Source organism: Lynx canadensis, chromosome C2 (genome assembly GCF_007474595.2).
Source record: "Lynx canadensis isolate LIC74 chromosome C2, mLynCan4.pri.v2, whole genome shotgun sequence".
NCBI lineage: Eukaryota > Metazoa > Chordata > Mammalia > Carnivora > Felidae > Lynx > Lynx canadensis.
In genome coordinates, this window is record NC_044311.2 from 132922078 (window position 1) to 132942693 (window position 20616).

Sequence of the window (20616 nt, forward strand, 5' to 3'; positions counted from 1 at the left end):
TGTGCAGTGGATCAGAATGCTTAACCCCCACCCCCTTGTCCAAGAGTCAACTGTGTTTGCATTCTGGAGACCTGCAGATGTCTCCCTGGCAATTTATTCTGTTTCCAGGTTTAGCTTGTCTCACTTTTTTTAATTTTTATTTAAAAAAAATTTTTTTTTAATGTTTATTTATTTTTGAGACAGAGCATGAACTGGGGAGGGTCAGAGAGAGAGGGAGACACAGAATCTGAAACAGGTTCCAAGCTCTGAGCTGTCAGCACAGAGCCCGACATGGGGCTCGAACTCGCGGACTGCGAGATCATGACCTGAGCTGAAGTCGGACGCTTAACCATCTGAGCCACCCAGGCGCCCCTCAGCTTGTCTCACTTTTACCTGGGTTGTCAAGCTTCATAAGGGCTTGCCTTTACTAAAAATTTAGGAATACAGTATTGTAAAAGTGGGTTTTGCCACACACACACACACACACACACACACACCCTTTTTTTCCTCCTAGAAATGACTTCACCTGTTATATCTGTAAAAAATGCCACCACTGAGTACTCTGGGACATACAGCTGTACGGTCACAAACAGAGTAGGCTCTGATCAGTGCCTGCTGCGCCTGGATGTCGTTCCTCGTAAGTACCTTCTTTCTGTCTGTTGTGATGATGTTTGTTTCCATGGGCTTTATACAGCTTCCTTTGGTTCAGTCAGCAAGTGTGTATTAACGGCAAGGGGATGCCAACTTTTAGCAAAGCACCCTGTGGCTCAGTGATTAGCTATTCTAAGTCATGGAAAGGAAAAAAAATACAATATTAATAAGATCTTCATTACTGTAATGACATTAAGAAGCTAAGAGTTGTCAAATCGACTCTCGGACCATGTTTCGCCGTTATAAACACAAGCTATTTAGAATATTCTTATATGCCTGCCAAGATAGCTGTGAATATTAAAATCTTTTAGTTTCATAATTTTTATGCTTGAAATAGATTATACATTTCAGAAAAAAGTTCTTTCAGTGGATTTTCCCACTGGACCAAAAACTAATTAATTTGTCTCTTAAAGTTAATATATGCTATGAACTCTGTCAGTGTGTATCCTTACCTTCAACATGACTAGATACAGGTTTTTGTTACTATTAATTATTTTCTTATTAACATCTTGTTCCAGCTTCAAACAGAGCTGGGACAATTGCAGGAGCTGTTGTAGGGATTTTGCTTGCTCTCGTGCTCATTGGCTTTATCGTCTTTTGCTGTCGTAAAAAGCGCAGAGAAGAAAAATATGAAAAGGAAGTTCATCATGATATCAGGTAATTAAGTGACATAAGACTTCAGTGATATAAACTAAATTGATTTGGTTTCCAAAGCATGAGTTCTCTTAACCATCTGAAGCATTTACCACTTTAAGAACTGGGTAAAAGCTGTAGCTCTTCCCCTCAATGCATTTGAAGGCTTTTACTTTCAATTTCGAGGGTGCAGAATCCACCAACCTCCATTGTGCCCTGCCTTCTGCCCCAATATTGAATCCTATCGTAAGGGCCTCTGCAAAATACTTATCTCTAGACTGCCTGCCTTCTCCCAGTAAGTGCAGGCATGAAATTAAAAAAAAAAAAAAGAGGGGCGCCTGGGTGGCTCAGTCGGTTAAGCATCCGACTTCGGCTCAGGTCATGATCTTGCGGTCCGTGAGTTTGAGTCCTACGTTGGGCTCTGTACTGACAGCTCAGAGCCTGGAACGTGCGTCAGATTCTGTGTCTCCCTCTCTCTGCTTGCCCTCTATCTCTCTCTGTCTCTCAAAAATAAATTAAAAAAAAAAAAAAAAAAAAGCAGATAGTAAGGTTTGAAAAGAAAGACCTGATAGTATCAAGTGACATAGGTAGTTTATAGTACTGTTGATAATGTGATATTATTTTATTTTTTAACATTCTAAGCCAGTAGATCTTAACTAGAAGTGCATATTGTGTTATAGAACTTTTTTAAAAAATGAGAACATGACCTAAATAACATCCAGGAAATAAATTGACATTTTGATAGGTCTAGCATGGGGTCTGGGCACTTGAATTCTTCTTTTTCTTTTTTTCTTTTTCTTCCTTTCCCCCCTCCCTCCCTGACTTCCTTCCTTTCTGTCTTTCTTTCTGTCTTTGCATCCACACCCAGCTTGATCCCACAACCATGAGATCATGACCTGAGCTGAAATCAAGAGTCTGATGCTTAACCAACTGAGCCACCCGGGTGCCCTTGGGCACTTGTATTTTTAAACTGCACCAGAGGTACTCATATATATTCTTTGTCAGTGTTTGGTGTGAAAATTCTTATGCCTAAATGCTCAGCTTTTGCAAATTTATATCTGCTAAATTTTCAGCTAAGGTCTTAGATAAGTAACTCTCATAACAAAAAGGTTTTTTTTTTCTTTCTTTCCTTCTTTCCTTTTTTTTTCGGTGGAAATACATCTGTGAGTGTTAGTGCTTTATCAACTACAATGTGTTGCCTGACTCTAACTAGACTATCTTAATCAGTGATAGTAGAGTATGAAGATATTTGAGGTTTGTTCCTTATAAGACAACATTATAGAAACATACATTTTTGTAAAAATTACATTTTTGTGTGGAGATATACACTCTGTAAATGATAGATTTTGGACAAATACACAGTTCATGACATTGTACCTTACTGTGCTTGCTTTATTTGTGTCACACACAGTTTTATATACCTGGTACTTAGAGGATCTTTTCTCACTCCTGTCCATTTTTCACAGCTTATATAACTGTAGGTTTTTAGAAACTTGTTCTTTGACCTTGTGTTGGGATCTTTGCTTTCTAGGGAAGACGTGCCTCCTCCAAAGAGCCGCACATCCACTGCCAGGAGCTACATCGGCAGCAATCACTCGTCCCTGGGATCCATGTCTCCTTCCAACATGGAAGGATATTCCAAGACTCAGTATAACCAAGTACCAAGTGAAGACTTTGAACGCACTCCTCAGAGTCCGACTCTCCCACCTGCCAAGGTAGCGGCCCCTAATCTAAGTAGGATGGGAGCGGTGCCTGTGATGATTCCAGCACAGAGCAAGGATGGGTCTATAGTATAGAGCCTCTGTGCTTTCATCCAGGCTTTCCATCTCTCTTTCCTTCTCTTCAGATAGGGAAGCCAGTTCCGTTTTAAATTCTGCTACCAGCCTCAAAATAGATAAAAAAGAAGTTAACTGGAAACTGAGAGTTATACTTTAAAAAGTTTTGTTTGGGGAAAAAAAAAATAATAAAAGTTATGTTTGGTTATTGAAATAGTAAAGGCATTGAAGTCACTAAAGACATTCACCATCTGAAAAAAATTTCCTTTAGGAGATTGATTTGATAAGATTTCTAAATATTAATACTTAAAATATAGCACTTTGAATATGAAATCATAGGTGAAGAAATTGGTGAACTTACATGCACTCTGAGTTGATACTTGAATCATCTGAAAGTGGTACTTACTTTTTTCTACCATTATTTTTAGATTGCTTTTCTCAATTTGTGATCAGATAGTTCCCTCCAAGTTGATAAAGAAACATTCATGGCAAAAATATTTATGATACATTTATGTTTGTTCTTTTTATAGCTTCTTAGAAAAGTCATTTAAATATGAGTTTGAAATCCTTCTAATAACATAGAAAACAGTACAGTATTCTAGAAATTGCTACTTTTACTTCAGAATCATTCATAAACCTTGTCTATGAAATGATTTCTTAACTATTTAGTTGATAGACTGCTATAGGCAACAGGGACGCAGTAAGCTCTTTTATATGCTAAAATAATGGAGCATCTCTCTGATTTGTTTAGAAAATTTGCTGTCAGCTACATACAGCAATGACACTAGTTAGGGGTGCAATAGTGAGTATGGGTTTTGTTGAGGAGTAATCCGAGGGCCTTGAGGCCTATGATGGTCTTCAGAACAATGACCAGCCAGAAACAGGATGGAATATTTTGCAGTTCCAACTAAATACTAGCCCTGGACAAGATATTTTTCTAACAAAAATTATGGCTCATGTATTAACAGTTTGAAATTCCCTAATTATGGGTTCCAAATTTAAAAGCATTTTTTACCTGGTTGGTTCAGTGTGGTTGTTTTTGGCGGGGGCGTGGGGGGTGAGCTTTGTGGTTGGTATTGCATATTATGTGTTCTAGAAACATGTAATCCTAAATTTACCCACTTGAATTTAGTCCCCGGAGGATATTTTCTTTCTAGACTCAGAAGATGAAATAATTTTAAGCTAGTAAGTGTCCTCCATCAATTCTGTATTTCAGACTTGGGAGGGTGCATAGCTGCTCTTGTATGGCCAACATGTCTGTGTAGTTGCAGAAAATGAAGGTGAGCTTTGAAAAGAATGAGCCTTAGTTTTGTGAAAGTGATTTATTCTTAATAAAAAGCAAGAAATGAAAGGAAAAGGAGTAAAAGGTATACTCTTAACTGCCAAATGTGTTAAATACTGTGGTAGTAGAAGAAAGTGAATTTCTTGTATTTCCCTTAAGATTGTGAGGGAGTGTGGATATAGTCAAATGAGCCAACAGTTTTCTTTTATAGTAAATAAGGTTTCCAATAAATATTTCACTAGCTCTAAAACCTTTTCCCTAGATTTTGGTAGGGAGTTGGTTTCTGTAGATCTCTTTGGGTGCTGTGGTGGTAAATGCTACATTATAAATTAATGTTGGTATGAATTTGAGATTAGGCAGAATACGGTGTATACTTTATAATTAATGGTGAACTTAAGCTGAATGTCTGTGTAATGGATTAGTGTATAGTTTTATATATTTGGAAGCATTTTTTTTTAGGTAGGTTTTTAACCCTACATAATATTGCTTTTATACTTGTGTTAACATTTTCATCTGTGCCTTTGGGTAATTTAATTTTTATTATGAATTTCTGGTGCCTATGAGCTAGCTATCACCTGAAAGGTGCTTAGAGGTGAAGGTACTGTTCCTAAAAAACACATCACTGTGACACGTTTCTCTTTTCATACTTTGAATCTTGCCTCCTCTTCTCTATTCTTTTTGGGTGCAGCTTAACTGTGTTATTCATAAAGATTTTAAAACTTCAACACCCCCAACACCCTTTGTGTTTATGGTTTTATAACAGTAGCTATTTTTGAATGCCAGATGTCTGGCCTGTTTTATATGATAAAACTTATAAGATAGTATAAGAATAAATAACAGATCACAAAGTTCAATTAATAAAAAAAAAAAAAATCTGGTCCTTCCTGTTACCAGTTTTCATACAGTGTCAGTCAGTCTAAGTAGGAATTACCATAATAGGTGGACATGTAAGACTTTCTAGTGTAGGATTTGGTTATAAGTAAAGTCCATACCACCTACAACCTGAGAATGGAGCTTGTAAAAACATCAGTTGCGTGACCTGAAAATGAAAAGACTTGGCGGGTGTGATTAAATTTCAAGGACAGAATTCAGTTTGAGACTTAGTTCTCCAGCTGCTCTCATTGTAAATTTCAGTCTAATCCAAAAGTTGGATGGCACTGATAACTTCCCAGATAACTCTCAGTGATAATTCAGTTGAACTAGAGATAGGGTATTTGTTCTTTACTATTCGTAATCACCAAGCAGTTCAGCCAAAAACTGTAATTCGTGCGTTTCCATCAGAAAGCCAGTGTCCGTCAAGATGGGCACTGCATCTGTGAAGACAAACAGGTTGATTCTACTGTACCCTTGAAAGACTGGACACCATCTTTTTCAGTTTCATTTGAATCATTTGAAAAGAAACGAAAGTGTAGAGTATGAGTTCTGTGCTTTAAATATGTAGTTTACTGGTTTTCTTTTTCTTTTTGGCAATCTTAGCAGTATTCCCGTTAGAGAACCCCCACAATTTCTTACTGAAGACACTGACCAGTTATTCCAGGCGAATAACTTCCTTTAAATTTGGGCTATCTACCATGGAGTTGTTACAATGGAAACAGAGCCTGAGTATGTCTGGGGGGGTTAAATGAAGAAATGCAGTTAGATTATGGATATGAAGAAATAGTTGACTTTTGTTAAAAATAATTTTTAAGATTGAGTTCTGGAAGTTTGGAGCAAGTGAAGGGGCAAGTAAACGTGATTAAATATAAAAAGAACTTGCTGCATGAAGTTGGATATCAAATTCTATAATGTATGACTTCTTAAAATAACTGTTTTGTCTTTTTGTGTGCGTGTGGCATGTAAATTTGAAGTTCTATGAATGTTTAAAGTTTTTTTTTTCTAATCTCTTCAATTTCCACAGTGTTTAGGGCTGTCAGATGCCTTATTCCAGTGTGAACAGAAAAAAAAATTTATGTGGTTAATGCTTTGATGTAAGGAGTAGCTGTAGAAAATGTTGGCACAATTTTAACTTTTTAGTGGCTTGTGACATTATATATATATATATGTACATATATCTTTATAATAGCCATGTGTTTAGTAGTATAAATGTTCTGGGCAAGTTTTAATATTTCAAATGCCTTTAGACTTGGAATAGAGGCAACACATTCTGCAGTTGGATTTTTTATTCATTTGCCTGTTTTGACACTAAAAAAGGTCTATAACTGAGCACAAATTCTACAGTGTTACAGAAGCAGGGAAAAATAATAAATTTGTGAATTGTGGTTCTGTTTATCTTATAGATATCAGCAAATATTTTGCTTCATCTAATCTCATATTAAAGTTACTAAAATTATTATTTAAAATTATTTAAAATCAAGTTTAAAAAATACCTTATTTTGTAATTTTAAAAGTGTGATGATGTCCGTTGGATTTGGCTTTGGTCACGAACACCAAAAGCTCCAATCAGAGAACTCTGTTTTCTGCTAATTTATTCAATGGGAAGTGTTAAGAGAACCACAATTTATTCACTTACTCTCATTCCTAACTGTGAACTTTTGTGATAAATACACCTGTACTACTGATAAAAAATATTTTGACACTTCACATATGCAAGTAGAGAATTGATAAGTGTCAGTTTCAAAAGTGATTTTGTATTTAAAGTTTCTGGCTTAAGTATCCAATGGTGCAGATTTTGAAATTTGTAAGAACAAAATTTGTTTTTAAAAAAACAAAAACTTGCTCTAGTTTTGTGACCTTGTGTACTTTTGAAATAAAATGAAGAAAGCAGTTTTCTGCCTCGTGTGGCTTCATTGTGCCTCTTGAGAAATGTCTACTTTATAAAACCTCAATAATGCTATTCCTCAGAGTTTCCTTTTCTCCTCCCCTCCTTGCATCCTTTATTGAACAGAATAAAGATCAGACTATCACACTTCATGAAAACATGTCAAACATACTTCTCTTTCCCCACTCTGTGCATTTACATGACAGCATATAGCATAATGTAATATTTGGGGTTGAAGCCTCCACAGAGTTTGTGATCAGTTCACAGTTTGGAGCATGAATTCAAATTTGAGTACTCCAAGAGTAGCATTAAGTACATACACAGCTAGTTATGGTTCATTGATTCTAAACAGTGACTACAGGAAACAGAATGAGGTAGTAATACCTCTGTAAGAAGACACTTAGGAATGTTTTGTTTAGTGCAGGGTTTTTCGATCTTCCCACTTGTAGCATTTGGACTGGATGATCCTTTGTTGGGAGGAACAGTCTGTGCGCTGTAGTATGTCGAGCAGCATCCCTGGCCTCTACCCACTAGACGCCAGTCGCATTCTTTCTTCTTTCCCGAGATGTGATAGTCAAAAATGTCTCCAAACTTTGCCACATATCCACTGGGATGGGGGGCAAAATTGGTTTAGTTGAGAACCACTGGTTTATATTAATGTGAAATTGTCTGTTCCTAGATTAAAAGATTAAAAGATAAAGATAAAAAGATTATAAAATAGGCCTTGTAGTCAGACATAAACTTCTGCTCATTACTATATGCTTTACTTAGCTTCAGTTTCCCGCTGTTTAAAATGGGGATACAAATCCGTCACAGGGGATGTTGGATGGTTCTAAAGAGAGAACTGATAGAATAATGAAAATTCTTTGCATTTGTCCCTCATAGCTGGGATGCTGATAGGGATTCACAGATTTTCAAAGAATCAAGATTTCAATAAAATATGCTAAGTGAAACTACTGAGTATAATTTAATGCCTTTAATTTAGTCCATACTTTAATCTTTTAAAAAATTTTTTAATGTTTTTATTTCTTTTTGAGAGAAAGAGACCCAGAACAAGTGGGGGAGGGGCAGAGAGAGAGAGAGGGAGACACGGAATCTGAAGCAGACTCCAGTGCCTCTCTGAGCTGTCAGCACAGAGCCCGATACAGGGCTTGAACTCATGAACTGTGAGATCATGACCTGAGCCAAAGTTGGATGCTCAACCGACTGAGCCACCCAGGCACCCCTCATATTTTAATTAGCCAGATCACATTTCTGGCTAATTAAGTACCAAATGGCAAAACTGACGAAATTCTTGAAATTTGAGATAAAATTGAATATAATTTTTTTAAGTTTATTTATTTATTTTGAGAGAGAGAGAGAGTGCGTGTTGTGCACAAGCAGAGAAAAGGCAGAGCAGGTGAAGAGAGAATTCCAAGTAGGGTTTCACTCACGGCATGGAGCCCAACTCTGGACTCATGAACTGTGAGATTATGACCTGAGCCAGGATTAAGAGTTGGACGCTTTACTGACTGAGCCACCCACGCCCCTAAAGTAACTTGTTTTTAAGTAAAAACAGTCTACTTTTAAGTCTAAGGCATAATCAAATGTAATTTTCTAAATGCAGTAAAGGTAACAAAAGATGAAAAAGCCAGTCCTAGGAACTGAAGCTCAGTTTTTCTTGCCATTTCTGAAATCAAAATCAAATGTGAATGTGTTGTTACTTAAATGATTTTTCTAGATTTGATAACCATGGTGGGGGAGGGGGTGGAGGGGGAAGCGCTGTTGCCCTGAAGTGTAATTGCAGGAAAAAAAATTTCTAGAGTTAATCGAAGGACCAAGAAATAAATTTCAGGACAAATCCATGGTTAGTTTGCTTCTCATTTCACTGCTGAGCTGTGAAAATTCTAACTCTAATGGGGGAATGAGAAAGGTGGGAGAAGATGTAGGAAATTAGAGGTAAAAACCAATGTCAGTCCCCAACAAAGTACCAGAAGCCGTCATGATCTTGACTATCTTCCCCTAAGACCTTGTCCCTTAATCCACTAACTAAATCTTAGTGGATTGGTTGTCTTCAAATGTAAATATGGTCCAATTAAAAACCAGGTCATCTTAACCTAATGTAGAAGATCTTGCAAGGTCCATTCCATTTCCCTACGGTTGGTTACCTCCATAGCTGCAGATGCACCTTCACGCAGTAGACACGCTCAGTAGCTGAGGGGCCTTGGTTTTGGACCTTTGTGGGTATGCGATTTCTTCAACCAGAGAACAACCCTCGTTTACCTGTCCTGCTAGTGTCAACTGAGTCATTTTTCCTGATATGTACCCCTTTTCCTTACTTATAAGTTGGGGGTGCATCTGAGCTCTCAACACTGCCAGCACAGGTCTTTGAGGGCACAAAGTCTTTTCCGTTCCGTTTGTTGAACATGCTTAATATGCCCTTTTTTAAGTTTGAAGCTGATTTGCTCACCTCATCATACTCAGTGCCTAACTCTGACTTGCATATTAGTAAATGCTGAGTGAATTTTTAGAAAGGAAACTACGTAAACACTAGGGGCAAGTTTGCATTGACTTGGTATGTGTCCTGTATTCTGCAAGACAACTGCCCTGATCTCTTCCAAAAAGACTGTATCCGGAGAAAAAGTGTGAGTATGTGTGGTGAGAGGAAAAAGTGTGACATTGCTTAAAAAGTTAACTTGGACAAATACAGAATGGGGTGACCTGATTGAATAGGAGCAAACACTAAAACAAACCTAATTATTATAAAAACCCGGAGAAGTGGAGAAGCATTTTAGAAGTAAACCTGTAAAACCTTCCTCAGATTCTGAATAGTCTGGAGTCAAGTTAGTGACTGTTTTCTCCAGGGTTATTTTGGTAATAAATGAAATTCCTTGCAGATGACTGGTTTCCAGGCCAAGTCAATAATGGTAGTATGTTTTTTTCTCGGGCTTCACAAACTTCCAGAAATATTTGAGTACACCTTTAGAGAAGCCAAGAAACTTACATACTTAAATATCATTGCCTAATTGTGATATACTAATTTATCTTGGTTTCAGAATTCAGGGCAATCTACTTAGATGGCTGGAACACCATTTCTTAGAAGATTTTAATTTCAAACAAACATAGAATGTCAATTGTTTTCAAGTCTTTTTAAATGATTAGTTTTCTGAAATGACTAGTCATTTATAACTAATTTCTATGTATAATTGTATTAGTTTGTTAGGGCTGCCATAACAAAGTGCCACAAACTGGGTGGGTTAGACAAATTTATTGTCTCCCATCCTGGAGGCTAGAAGTATGAGATATAGGTGTTGGCAAAATCGGTCCCTTCAGATTGCTGTCAGGGGAGGATCTGCCCAGGCCGCTCTCCTTGACTTGTAGGTGGCTGTTCCTCTATGGGTATCTGTTTCTGTGTCCTAACTTTCCTTTTTTTTTATAAGGATACCAGTCACGCTGAATTAAGACCCACACTGATGACCTAATTTTAACAAACTGTAACTTCAAGGACCCTATTTCCAAATAGGGTCACATCCTGAGGTACTGGGGATTAGGACTACTACCTAGGAGTTTTGAGGCACACAGTTCAACCCATGTCAGTAATGATGACTGGAAATTATGATGAAGAACTAATAAAATAGTGAAAGTTGGTGTGGAACACATTCCCAGAGAGCTTCTTTGCTTACTTTTTAGCAGTGTAATAAAAATATCAGCACACAGGGCACCTGGGTGGCTCAGTTGGTTAAGCATAGGACTTCGGCTCGGTTCATGATCTCACGGTTCATGGGCTCGAGACCCGTGTTGGGCTCTGTGCTGACAGCTCAGCGCCTGGAGCCTGCTTCTGATTCTGTGTCTACCTCTCTCTCTGCCTCCACCCTGCTCATACTCTAGCTTATGTTTCTCACAAATGAATAAAATGTTAAAAAAATATATCAGCACCTAAATAACTATGCCAACAGCTATTTCATGGTTGTCTGTCTCCCTCATTCCTAAACCAAGAGAGTATGTGTGATCTTGATTTCAAAACTGGAGTGACTATATATGCTGTTAACCTCATATCTGCTTGTCAACTGGAAAAGTAGTTGATGGAATGGTTATGATTTGTCTTTCCTTACGAATCTTGCTGACAAGATGAAACTTTTTCTGGAGAAATAGTGTTTAACCTCAGGAATATATGGAATATATGAAGAGGTGATGGACCACTGTAGAAAGAAAACAAGAATCCACCTGATTATGGAAGCAAATAGATGTCCATTGCTCTACAATCACCTCTATGATCTAGACAAAAGTTGATTAAAACTCTGCTTCTAGGTTAATTGTCTTAAAGCACTTAGGTTCATTTCTTTTGCTCAAAAGCTTTCCAGGACAACCTCTAACTTGAAGTTTATACTCTGGCCTGATTTTAGACTTTCACAACGGGCCCTCCAACTACCACACTTATTCGATGCTTACACTTGCATATACATGTTTTGTTTTTTTTTTAAATAAAGTTTTATACAGTTTCCAGTTTAGCAAATCTTTTCACATTATTCTATACATTTTTATCTTTTATGTATCTACCCACCTAAAACAACCATATTTGTCTTAAAACTATATATTGTGTCATAGTGATATACCATAACTTTATTTAACCAGTCTCCAATTGAGGGCCATTTAAATTGGTCCCATCTTTTTAATATAATGAGTAAAAGTACAAGCAGTATACTTGTATATACATTATTTTGCATATGTATAACTATATCCTTAAGGTAAATGTCTAGAAGAGGTGCTGAGTCAAGAATATTCTGATAGCTATTATTAACATACCTTCTTACAGCACTTTGTCTTGCAGTGGATTAGAGTGCTTAGCTTCCCCCAAATCCTCACCCATACTCTTACCCAACTTTTTGATCTTTCCCAATTTCTGAGAAGAAAATTCTCTCTTTAAAATTGTATTTCTGTTTATTCACTTGAATATCTTTTCCCGTGTTTAAAAGCCCTTTGTACTTTTGAGAACAGTGCTCATATGCTTTGCTCAGTTTTCTTTTGTACTGATTTTGCTAATTTGGAGAAGCTCTTAAATATTAATAAAAATTAGTCCTTTGTGGTGTGAAATGAACTTTTTTTTTTTTTTTTTTTTTTGGCTAGGCTACCCTTTCTCTTTCACTCTGATTATGGTTTTAACCCTTTCCTGATGGTGTAATCCAAATCCTTCCCAAACCATCCTCCTGGTGCAATCTGCCTTCTCCCTTCTTGAAATTGTACCCTCAGAGGAAGCTGAAGGTCCCGTGTCTTTCCATGTTCACATGGAAACTTAAGCAGATGTCAGACCTTTCAAAGATGGGACATCTTTACCCAGATGTTCAACACACAGATTCAGTAACCTTGGTTGATGATCAAATTGCAGGAGCTCTGTGTTCACATCAAGCCATTGCTTCATGTACTCCCATCACAGTGTGTTTTTTCTTAATTTATCTTTGGTTTCTAGTTGCTGGTGTTTTGGCTCACAGCATTTTAATGGAATCAGCACAAACTAAAGTAATGAAGAAAATGAGTTCTCTTGCACTTGAAAAGAAGAGATGTGTATGTCACGTGTTAGGTCAGTTATCACACACTCTCCCAAATTGAATGTTGGCTACCCTCACTGTGCTCTTTTAATGTTGCTAAGTAGGACTGTTTCCCTCTCACATAGTCCCAGAACTGTCAACAGCGAGAACCTTCGTAGGGAACAGTAGAATGAATGACCTTGCAATTCTAAGGAGAGTGGGATATAGAAGATACCAATGACTGGTTTGCAACCTGTTGGAAAATCACAGTCCTTTGACATTCAGCCTCCAGTAGTATTTTGATCTACTAACAAGAAGGGGACTTATTATGTGTTCACAGGAACAACAGCACAAAGTAAAATTAAATAATCACATGAATTATCATCTCTGCTCTGCCAACTAAAAAATACTTTGTTCTACGCCCAGGACAGAGTAAAGATACATTGTATAGTACCCAACAGGGCTTTTATGAGCATGTTTATAAGTTTGATTTAAACCTTTTTGTAATATGAGCAACAAATTTGTGATATAGTTAAGAAAATTGACATGGCAGTTTAAGTTTTGTAAAAAGACAAAAAACCTAAAATACCCATGGGCTACATTATCTAGTTCAATATCATTTCAGGAAAAAAATAAAGATCCAGAAAGGTTTTGATCTCCCCAGGCCACATAATTAGGAACAAACTCCAGGTCACCTGACTCCCAATCTAGTATTTTTCTAAGAACCTCCAGTTCTTGGCAGTCTGGGCCCCTTGAGAACCATTTGAAAGAAAGAAAATGGGAATTTGCAATGTGTGGCTGTCTCATCTCTCACTGCTCCCACCAACACCAGCCAGGCAGGCCAGTGGAAAAGAGCAGACTCTGGCCTAACCAGTGCTTTCTGTGCATAAACGTGGTCACTGATGCCCAGGGCACGCTGAGCATTGGCAGCTGCACTCTTCTCCCAGATGGATTGATGGTCCCATGGGGGTTATGACTGGAGTGCATGTTGTTTGGTACCACGCCCATGTATGCTTGTTATGTTGCTGATTACAAAATTTAAGTAAATTGTACATAGCAGCTATACTAGATGTGGCAAAGACAACATATGTAAGGAAATGATTCTGCTTCAAAATATGTTGGTTTCATTTGACTATAAAAAACCTAGGCTTTAATTAGGATCAATATGGATGTAGGTTATGGGAAAAAGAAAACATAATTCTTAGCAGTAGACCCATATTCAAAGAAAAATTCTTAACTACATGATTTGGTGACAAAGTATATTGGTACATTTTAAGCATTTAAAAATTTTTAAGAGATATATCACTTTTAATGGTTTTCCACTTAAAACTTTTTTTATTGGCACTCCTAATTGTGTCTGGGGAGAGGGATTTTACTGTAAACCTGCATGCCAAATGCCTGTCAGGTCCTGTATTTTAACTTTTTGTGTCTTCCTTCCCAGATTTCACAGTATCAAGCATCACAAATGGTATCTTCAAAATTATTTTCCAAAGGAACTTATTAGCTATCCATATCAGATTTTAAATATAGTCTGTCTTATCACTGGGAAACATGAAATAGATTTCACTTAGTAATAACTCAGATGACAAAACAATTTCACATTTTTCATGTTCCACTAATCTTAGAGTTTCAAAAATTTCATTTTTAATCAGTAAAATTTGTTTCACTTCTTTTAAAATTTTTAATGTTTATTTTTAAGAGAGAGAGCAAGAGCAGGGGAGAGGCAGAAAGAGAGAGGGAGACAGAATTCAGAGCAGGCTCAAGGCTCTGAGCTGTCAGCACAGAACCAAACGTGGGCTCAAACTCACAAACTGCAAGATCGTGACCTGGGCTGAAGTCAGATTCTTAACCCATTGAGCCACCCAGGTGCCCCTATTTCACTTCTTTAGAAGAAGTGTTTGGGGGATGATTTATAAGATGCAAACCCAGTTTTTTTCCTATTGAATTTAGTGAAATAGTTAATCACACTGGCTTATTAATTTAACTCAAAAATTTATCATCTATACATTTCTGTGTGAATTCAGTTAGCAGTTCTGGTACATGATTAACCTGTCCATAATATGAAACTACTAAAAATAATGTTTTAGAATATGTTAATTAACTAGAATTTAAAATAAAAATTTAAACAATAAATTAAAACATAGAGAGAAAATAAAAAATTGTTTAGAAAATCGACATAAGAAAGTATTTCAAAATATCACATTGTGTAACCATAAAACGAACATATTTCTTAATACAACAGTATAGGAGTATGTAAAGTAAAAGTTCCCTCTTTTAAACATCCCCATCTACTAAAATATTAACTGTGGTCATGTCTGCTGGGGGTGATTATAGGTGATTAATGATCTTTCTGTGCTGTTCCTTTTTTTCCAAAATGAACATTACTTTTGTTAACAGAAAAATAATTCTAATAAAGAAATTTTGTGTACAGTGAATATGGCATTCTGAGTTAGAATTCCCCATTACTAGTGACAATTCTACATATAGATCCATAGGAAAAGCAGTGATTTAAACAACAGCCACTTAAAAAAAACAGTATAACCACTAATGCTTTTCATGGAAAAGGGAGATTTCAAATACAGCCTTCTGCTTTGAAGTTGGAAAAGAATATCTGATGCCCTCTTGTGGCCAAATAATTTTAATAAGGTAATTTATTCCTTTTCATTTAAATCAGTCTGCATCAAGAGAATAACACCAAAACATCGATGCTATTGCTTTCTAAACGACAAAAATGCTCACATATTATTCTTAACAGTTTAGCCTATCTTCCCAACATGTGTCCTGGATTTATCCTGCCAGGGTTTGAAGCTCTTGTTAATTTAGGTCACCTAGGCAACTTGAATACTTGAGACACAGTGTCCTCAAATGTAAGATGAGAATAGTAGAACATACATAGGTTTAACTTAGAATGGAAGGAAGGGACTTACTGGCAGTACCTGTCACACAATATGGTGATTATCTTCCCACATCAGTAGACACAGATCATTTTTTTATTGGCCTCATGTTCTTACATAGTATGAATGAATTATAGTCTTTTATTATGGCAAATGATGCTGCATCAATTATACATTTTTATACATTTGCAAAAGTATTTCCATAGGTTATCTTCCAGGTATATAGAATTTGAATTACTGGATTAAAGAATATGCACATTAAAAAAAAAAAACATTGACATTGTCAAATTGTTTTCCACAAAGAATCAAACAACAATCTTTTCAATATTTGTCAATTTGTTAGGTGAAAAATGGTATTTCATAACTTCTTCTATTTTCCTTGCCATTAGTGTTCCATTAGCACATCTTTCGTTTTTAGTTTTTACATCTCTTTATATGTATTTAGCTCTGCTAAATAACTATATATACAAGCTTTTGATAGAATACTAATCCATTTTCTTTTAAACATGCGCAAATTTTCTTTGGAGTTTCTCTTTTAAATTTATGATGTCTTTTGATATGCAGTTTACTTTTTAATTCCAAACCACTAACATTCCTGTTAAAATTGGGAAAAGTTTCCCAAGCTGAAGTTAGTAAATATCTCCCTTCATATTTCCTCTCAGTACTTTTAGTTTCATAATTAACATTTTATCTTTAATCTATTTGGAATGTATCTTTATGGCTTAGAGTTAGAATTTAACTTAAAAAAAAATGCATCCAGGGTGTCTGGCTAGTTCATTTGGAGGAGCATATGATTCTTGATCTTGGGGTCATGGGTTTGAGCCCCCAAATGTAGAGATTATTTTTAAAAATTAACTTTAAAAAAATGAAAAAAAATACATAGTCAAAATAGTTCACTATTAATTTATTAGTGGATCATTTTCAATTTGAAAAGTCACTTTCACCATACATTAAATTTCTGTTTCTGGTTGTGACTTGTAATTCTGTTTCATTGTTCACTGTTCATCTGTTCAGGTCTATGTTAACTTTTGAGTATATATTGACAAATCGTGTAAAAGGAAGAATACTCCCTATCCATTGTTCTTTAAAAAAAAAAATTATTGGTTATTTTGGAGAATTATTCTTCCATGTAAACATAAAATCAGTTTCGTTTTCCATTAAAATTTTATCAGAATTTTAATTATGATTTATATTTTTACACATTAACTTAAAAAGTGGAGTTTCTATAATGTTGACTCAATTTAGAAATATGGCATATTCTTCTAGTCAGTTTTTTCTTTTTGTAAATTTTTATAAATTTTTCTCTTCTATTTGACTCACTCCTTTCTGTTTTTAGTTTATTTCCAGGTATTTAGTAGTCTTTCTAATAGGGGTTCTCTTCCACAAAGCATATTCTAAATTTTTCTTATGAAATTGATATTATTTACATATAGTTGGGAACAGTGAAGGAAAAGTATATGATACTACCACTCTATTACAAGCATTTATTATTTTGGAATATTTCCTTCTAGACGCAGTATGATCAACAAAATTTTTACCCACATTACAATCCTTTTATTCAGAAGTGTAAGACTCCCCATGAAACATACATGCAGTTTGGTTATCAGTGATAGAGTATTTGTATTTGCTAAAAATAAATCCACCAAACTTGGCTTAAATTAAGTGCTTATGAAAAATATTTTTTCTTTCTACCCCTCTAGTTACAAAGTAATAATGCTCAGTATAAAAGTCTAAAGACTGAAGTGTACAATCTAGAAAAATAAAGTTCTCTGTATCTGACCCCTTCCCCTGCCTCTGAGAACACTGGCTACTGTTAATTTGGTACTTATTTTTCCAGGCAATTTTTGGCACCATCATAGAAATAATATTTTTCATCCCCCACTTGTGGTATTTCCCCAATCTGCAACATTTTATGCCATGTCATTTCAATTTTTTTTTTTTTTTGGTAGCTACATGGACTTTTCCATAGTATTTTCTTGAATAGATGTTCAGATTTTATTTAACTGTTCACCTGTTGTTGGCTACTTGGATTTTGCAATGAACATAGATAATGGCTGGACCCTTTGAGTATTTCTAAAGACAAATTCCCAGAATTCGTTTCTTAGCCAGAAGATCTGCACATTTATATTTTTAACTACCCTTCAAAAATGGTGTTTTAAAGCCAAGTTATGGATGTCTACATAATACTTGGTATTTTTCAAGTCCTATGAAATTTAAGCAAGGGTCTAATTATGTAAAACTTACAGGAGTCGCTTCTGTAGCAAGTTATTCCTTTTTTGAGGGTACAAACAATAAAAGTTTAACACTTTTATTTGTGCTGATCATGTGCTTTAAAGAATTAACATCAAACCAACCTAATTGCAGTGGTGTATATGCTACAAGTACTAATGGTGAATTTGCGTCTGACAAGGGTTAGATGGGTTTCCATTTCATTCCTTAGGTTATCCTTCGAATTATGTAAAAGAACAAAGGAACCTACAAAGTGTCTAATGCGATAAATTGGGAGACAAAGGGATGCTTTCTGTGGTGGATAAAGTGTGCACATTTTAAACAAATTACATGAGCCTTCTCTGGAACTAGTGCTTGCACAACTCCCAGGATAAGCCTATGCTCCATCTGTAACGTATGGATGTTGTTTCCCTTCGAACCTCACAGTATTACTGCCTCACAACTGGAAAACAAACTCCCGAGAATATGAGAACATTGAACACCATGTTAAACCATCAAATATACTTGATAACGAACAGAAATTAAAGCCTATGATGAACTTGTGCCTTTCTAATACCGCTAATTCTGTGTGTGATCTTTCCCCGGGACCAATCATTGATACACTTAGCTTTGTCATCTCAATCCTGTCAAGTGGGCTGTATCTCCTCCTATTGCAATCTGATTTACAGTTCAAGCAAGTAAAATGTCTATCAAGTTAGTGGTTTGTAAAAAGGAACTCTGTCAAGATTTTATTAATCAACAGATAATTTAAATGTCTTCTATCCTCATTTGCTTAATCTAATCTTTACATCTGTCCCTTTTTTCACATGTTGGCTTGATACCGAAACTTCTCACAGAATTATAATGAACTGAACCAAGGCACCATGAACCACATGGGCTTTGCAAAAAAACCCAGACTGGTTAAAGTCAGGGCTTCATTTCTTAGCTGTTATCTTGGGCATTTTTTAACTTCTCTGAGAGTCCTTATCTAAATTGGTAATAATGGTACCTACCTCATGGGGTTATTATGAGGATTAAATAAACTACTGGCACATAGATATATAAAAATGTTTTTGAACTTACTGTTATCTGTAAAATGGATAGAATGTCTTCTCTGGGTTTTGCTTCTTTCCACTCAGCAAATAAGAAATCACTTTGACAGTGATAGTTGAGAAGTCAACATAAATGCTTTGACATAAATATCACATTAAAAAAACAGAAATAAGTACTTTAGTACTGATGTAATAGAACTTACCAAAAAGATGTGTTTGTCACAAACCACTGTTTGAAACAGCCCAAAAAAGGCCTTCAAACTGAAATTATGCAGCCATATTGTCTTCATTAGAACAGTCCAAATTATCTGAGACACAGAGATGTTATGATTCCTAGAGTGCTAAATACCATTCAAAAAGTTTGACAAATTTTTGTACCCTGTGCTTACTAGACTGAATTTAAGACCCAACTGCTTAGAGAAAGATGGCTTATTTCATTAGGAATGGATTAGAAAAGCTATATTGATGAGTTTTCTTTTGCTTTAAATAACTTTTCAAATAAGGTGGGAGGTTGGATAGTCAATCAAAGGGCAAAGTCTTCTACAGGTAATATGTATTAGGAATATGTAAAACAAGCATTTTCCCCAAGGCACTCAGCCATTTAGCTGTCAGCACTAATGAGTAGGAAATTTAGGTTTTATAGTAATCCACAGTGGAAAGCCCTGGTTACTAGATGTGTCCCAAAAATACTTCCTTTCTTGTATGGATATTTATTGCTTCTGATTTTCCCAATAAGCTCATAACTACAACATGAGCAAACTAAAAGAACAAATGCTCTCTGCTAATTCCATGATAAAAATACTTGAAACCCGCCATCTTTATAATTGCACACTATCTGCAGTTATTACACAAAACTTCCTAGGACCCAGAATGGAACAGTTAAAAACATTTTCAAACTTAAATAAAACTAATGTTCATGTGATGCCAGTTACTCTTAGAAAAATACACTCAACTCTGAATAGGCATTCATTTTATATTTCAGGAAAAAAATGTTCATGGCTTAGAAATACATTAAAAGGTGTATATAGTTTAAGTTAATACTAAAACTAGATGTCTCTAAGGTTTAAAAACAAGTTTCTTGTTGACATTGTGTAATTTAAATTCCACATACTTTCAAATCTTTGGGATATGTATCCTTAGAATTTGGGTACTTTTCTGGCATTCTATACTTAAATAGAATTTTTCAGAAAAAAATGACAACAGGAATATGTGGAATAGCCAAGGTCTTCTAATGATTTATTAGCAAGTCCTGATTTTTCTAAGTCAAATAATTTATGACTAGACATTTAAAGATGTGGGTTAACAGGAAAAAAGTATCTTTTTAAAAAAATTTAATTTTGGGAAAAAATCCAAATTCTTATATGTCTTTCTCTCTTTTTGTAGTTCAAGTACGCTTACAAGACTGATGGCATCACAGTGGTATAAATATGAAGGGACTACTGAAGAATCTGAAGTACTGTACTATTTGGCTTTAATTCAGACATCTATTAATGACTTTCATGTGTTGAAAAAAAGCACAAGGAACAGAGATGTGAGAACATTTCTGCTTTATGAAGTGGCATTAGGCATATAAGTCAGATGCCATGTCAAAATTAATACAGACTTTGATTCTTGATTAGGAAAATCCTATGTATCACAACTTTGATGGTTTAAAGAGGTTTTATTGTATATATATTTTCCACTAGTACTACTAATAAACTTTAGACTTTTATATGCACATTTTGATACTGTTGCCTTGGGGAAAATTATGGTTAATAAAAAGTTGATTTTTTTAAGAAAACTTTATATTTTATGTTTTTTCTTTGCTAAATATTTAAACACATTAAAGTGAAATATCCCCTTTGCTATTTCTGCCTTTTTTATGCATAGAAAAGAAGCACACA

The 20616-nt window shown here is 35.5% G+C and overlaps 1 protein-coding gene across 3 annotated transcripts in view; it reads left to right on the plus strand.

Annotated features, from left to right (window-relative positions):
* The window catches only part of CXADR (CXADR Ig-like cell adhesion molecule), a 56894-nt gene extending 36420 nt beyond the window's left edge, over positions 1-20474 (plus strand). Inside the window, exons 5-8 of one of the 3 annotated variants that reach the window (XM_030329581.1) lie at positions 494-616; positions 1149-1287; positions 2795-2978; positions 20117-20474. In XM_030329581.1, coding sequence (XP_030185441.1) covers positions 494-616; positions 1149-1287; positions 2795-2978; positions 20117-20158 — 488 coding nt within the window. In that variant the 3' untranslated portion in view covers positions 20159-20474. Of the gene's footprint in view, positions 1-493; positions 617-1148; positions 1288-2794; positions 7085-20116 lie in introns of those variants that run through there. The other 2 variants (XM_030329580.2, XM_030329582.2) reach the window with 2 other exon arrangements.
* Positions 20475-20616: the final 142 nt, after the last annotated feature.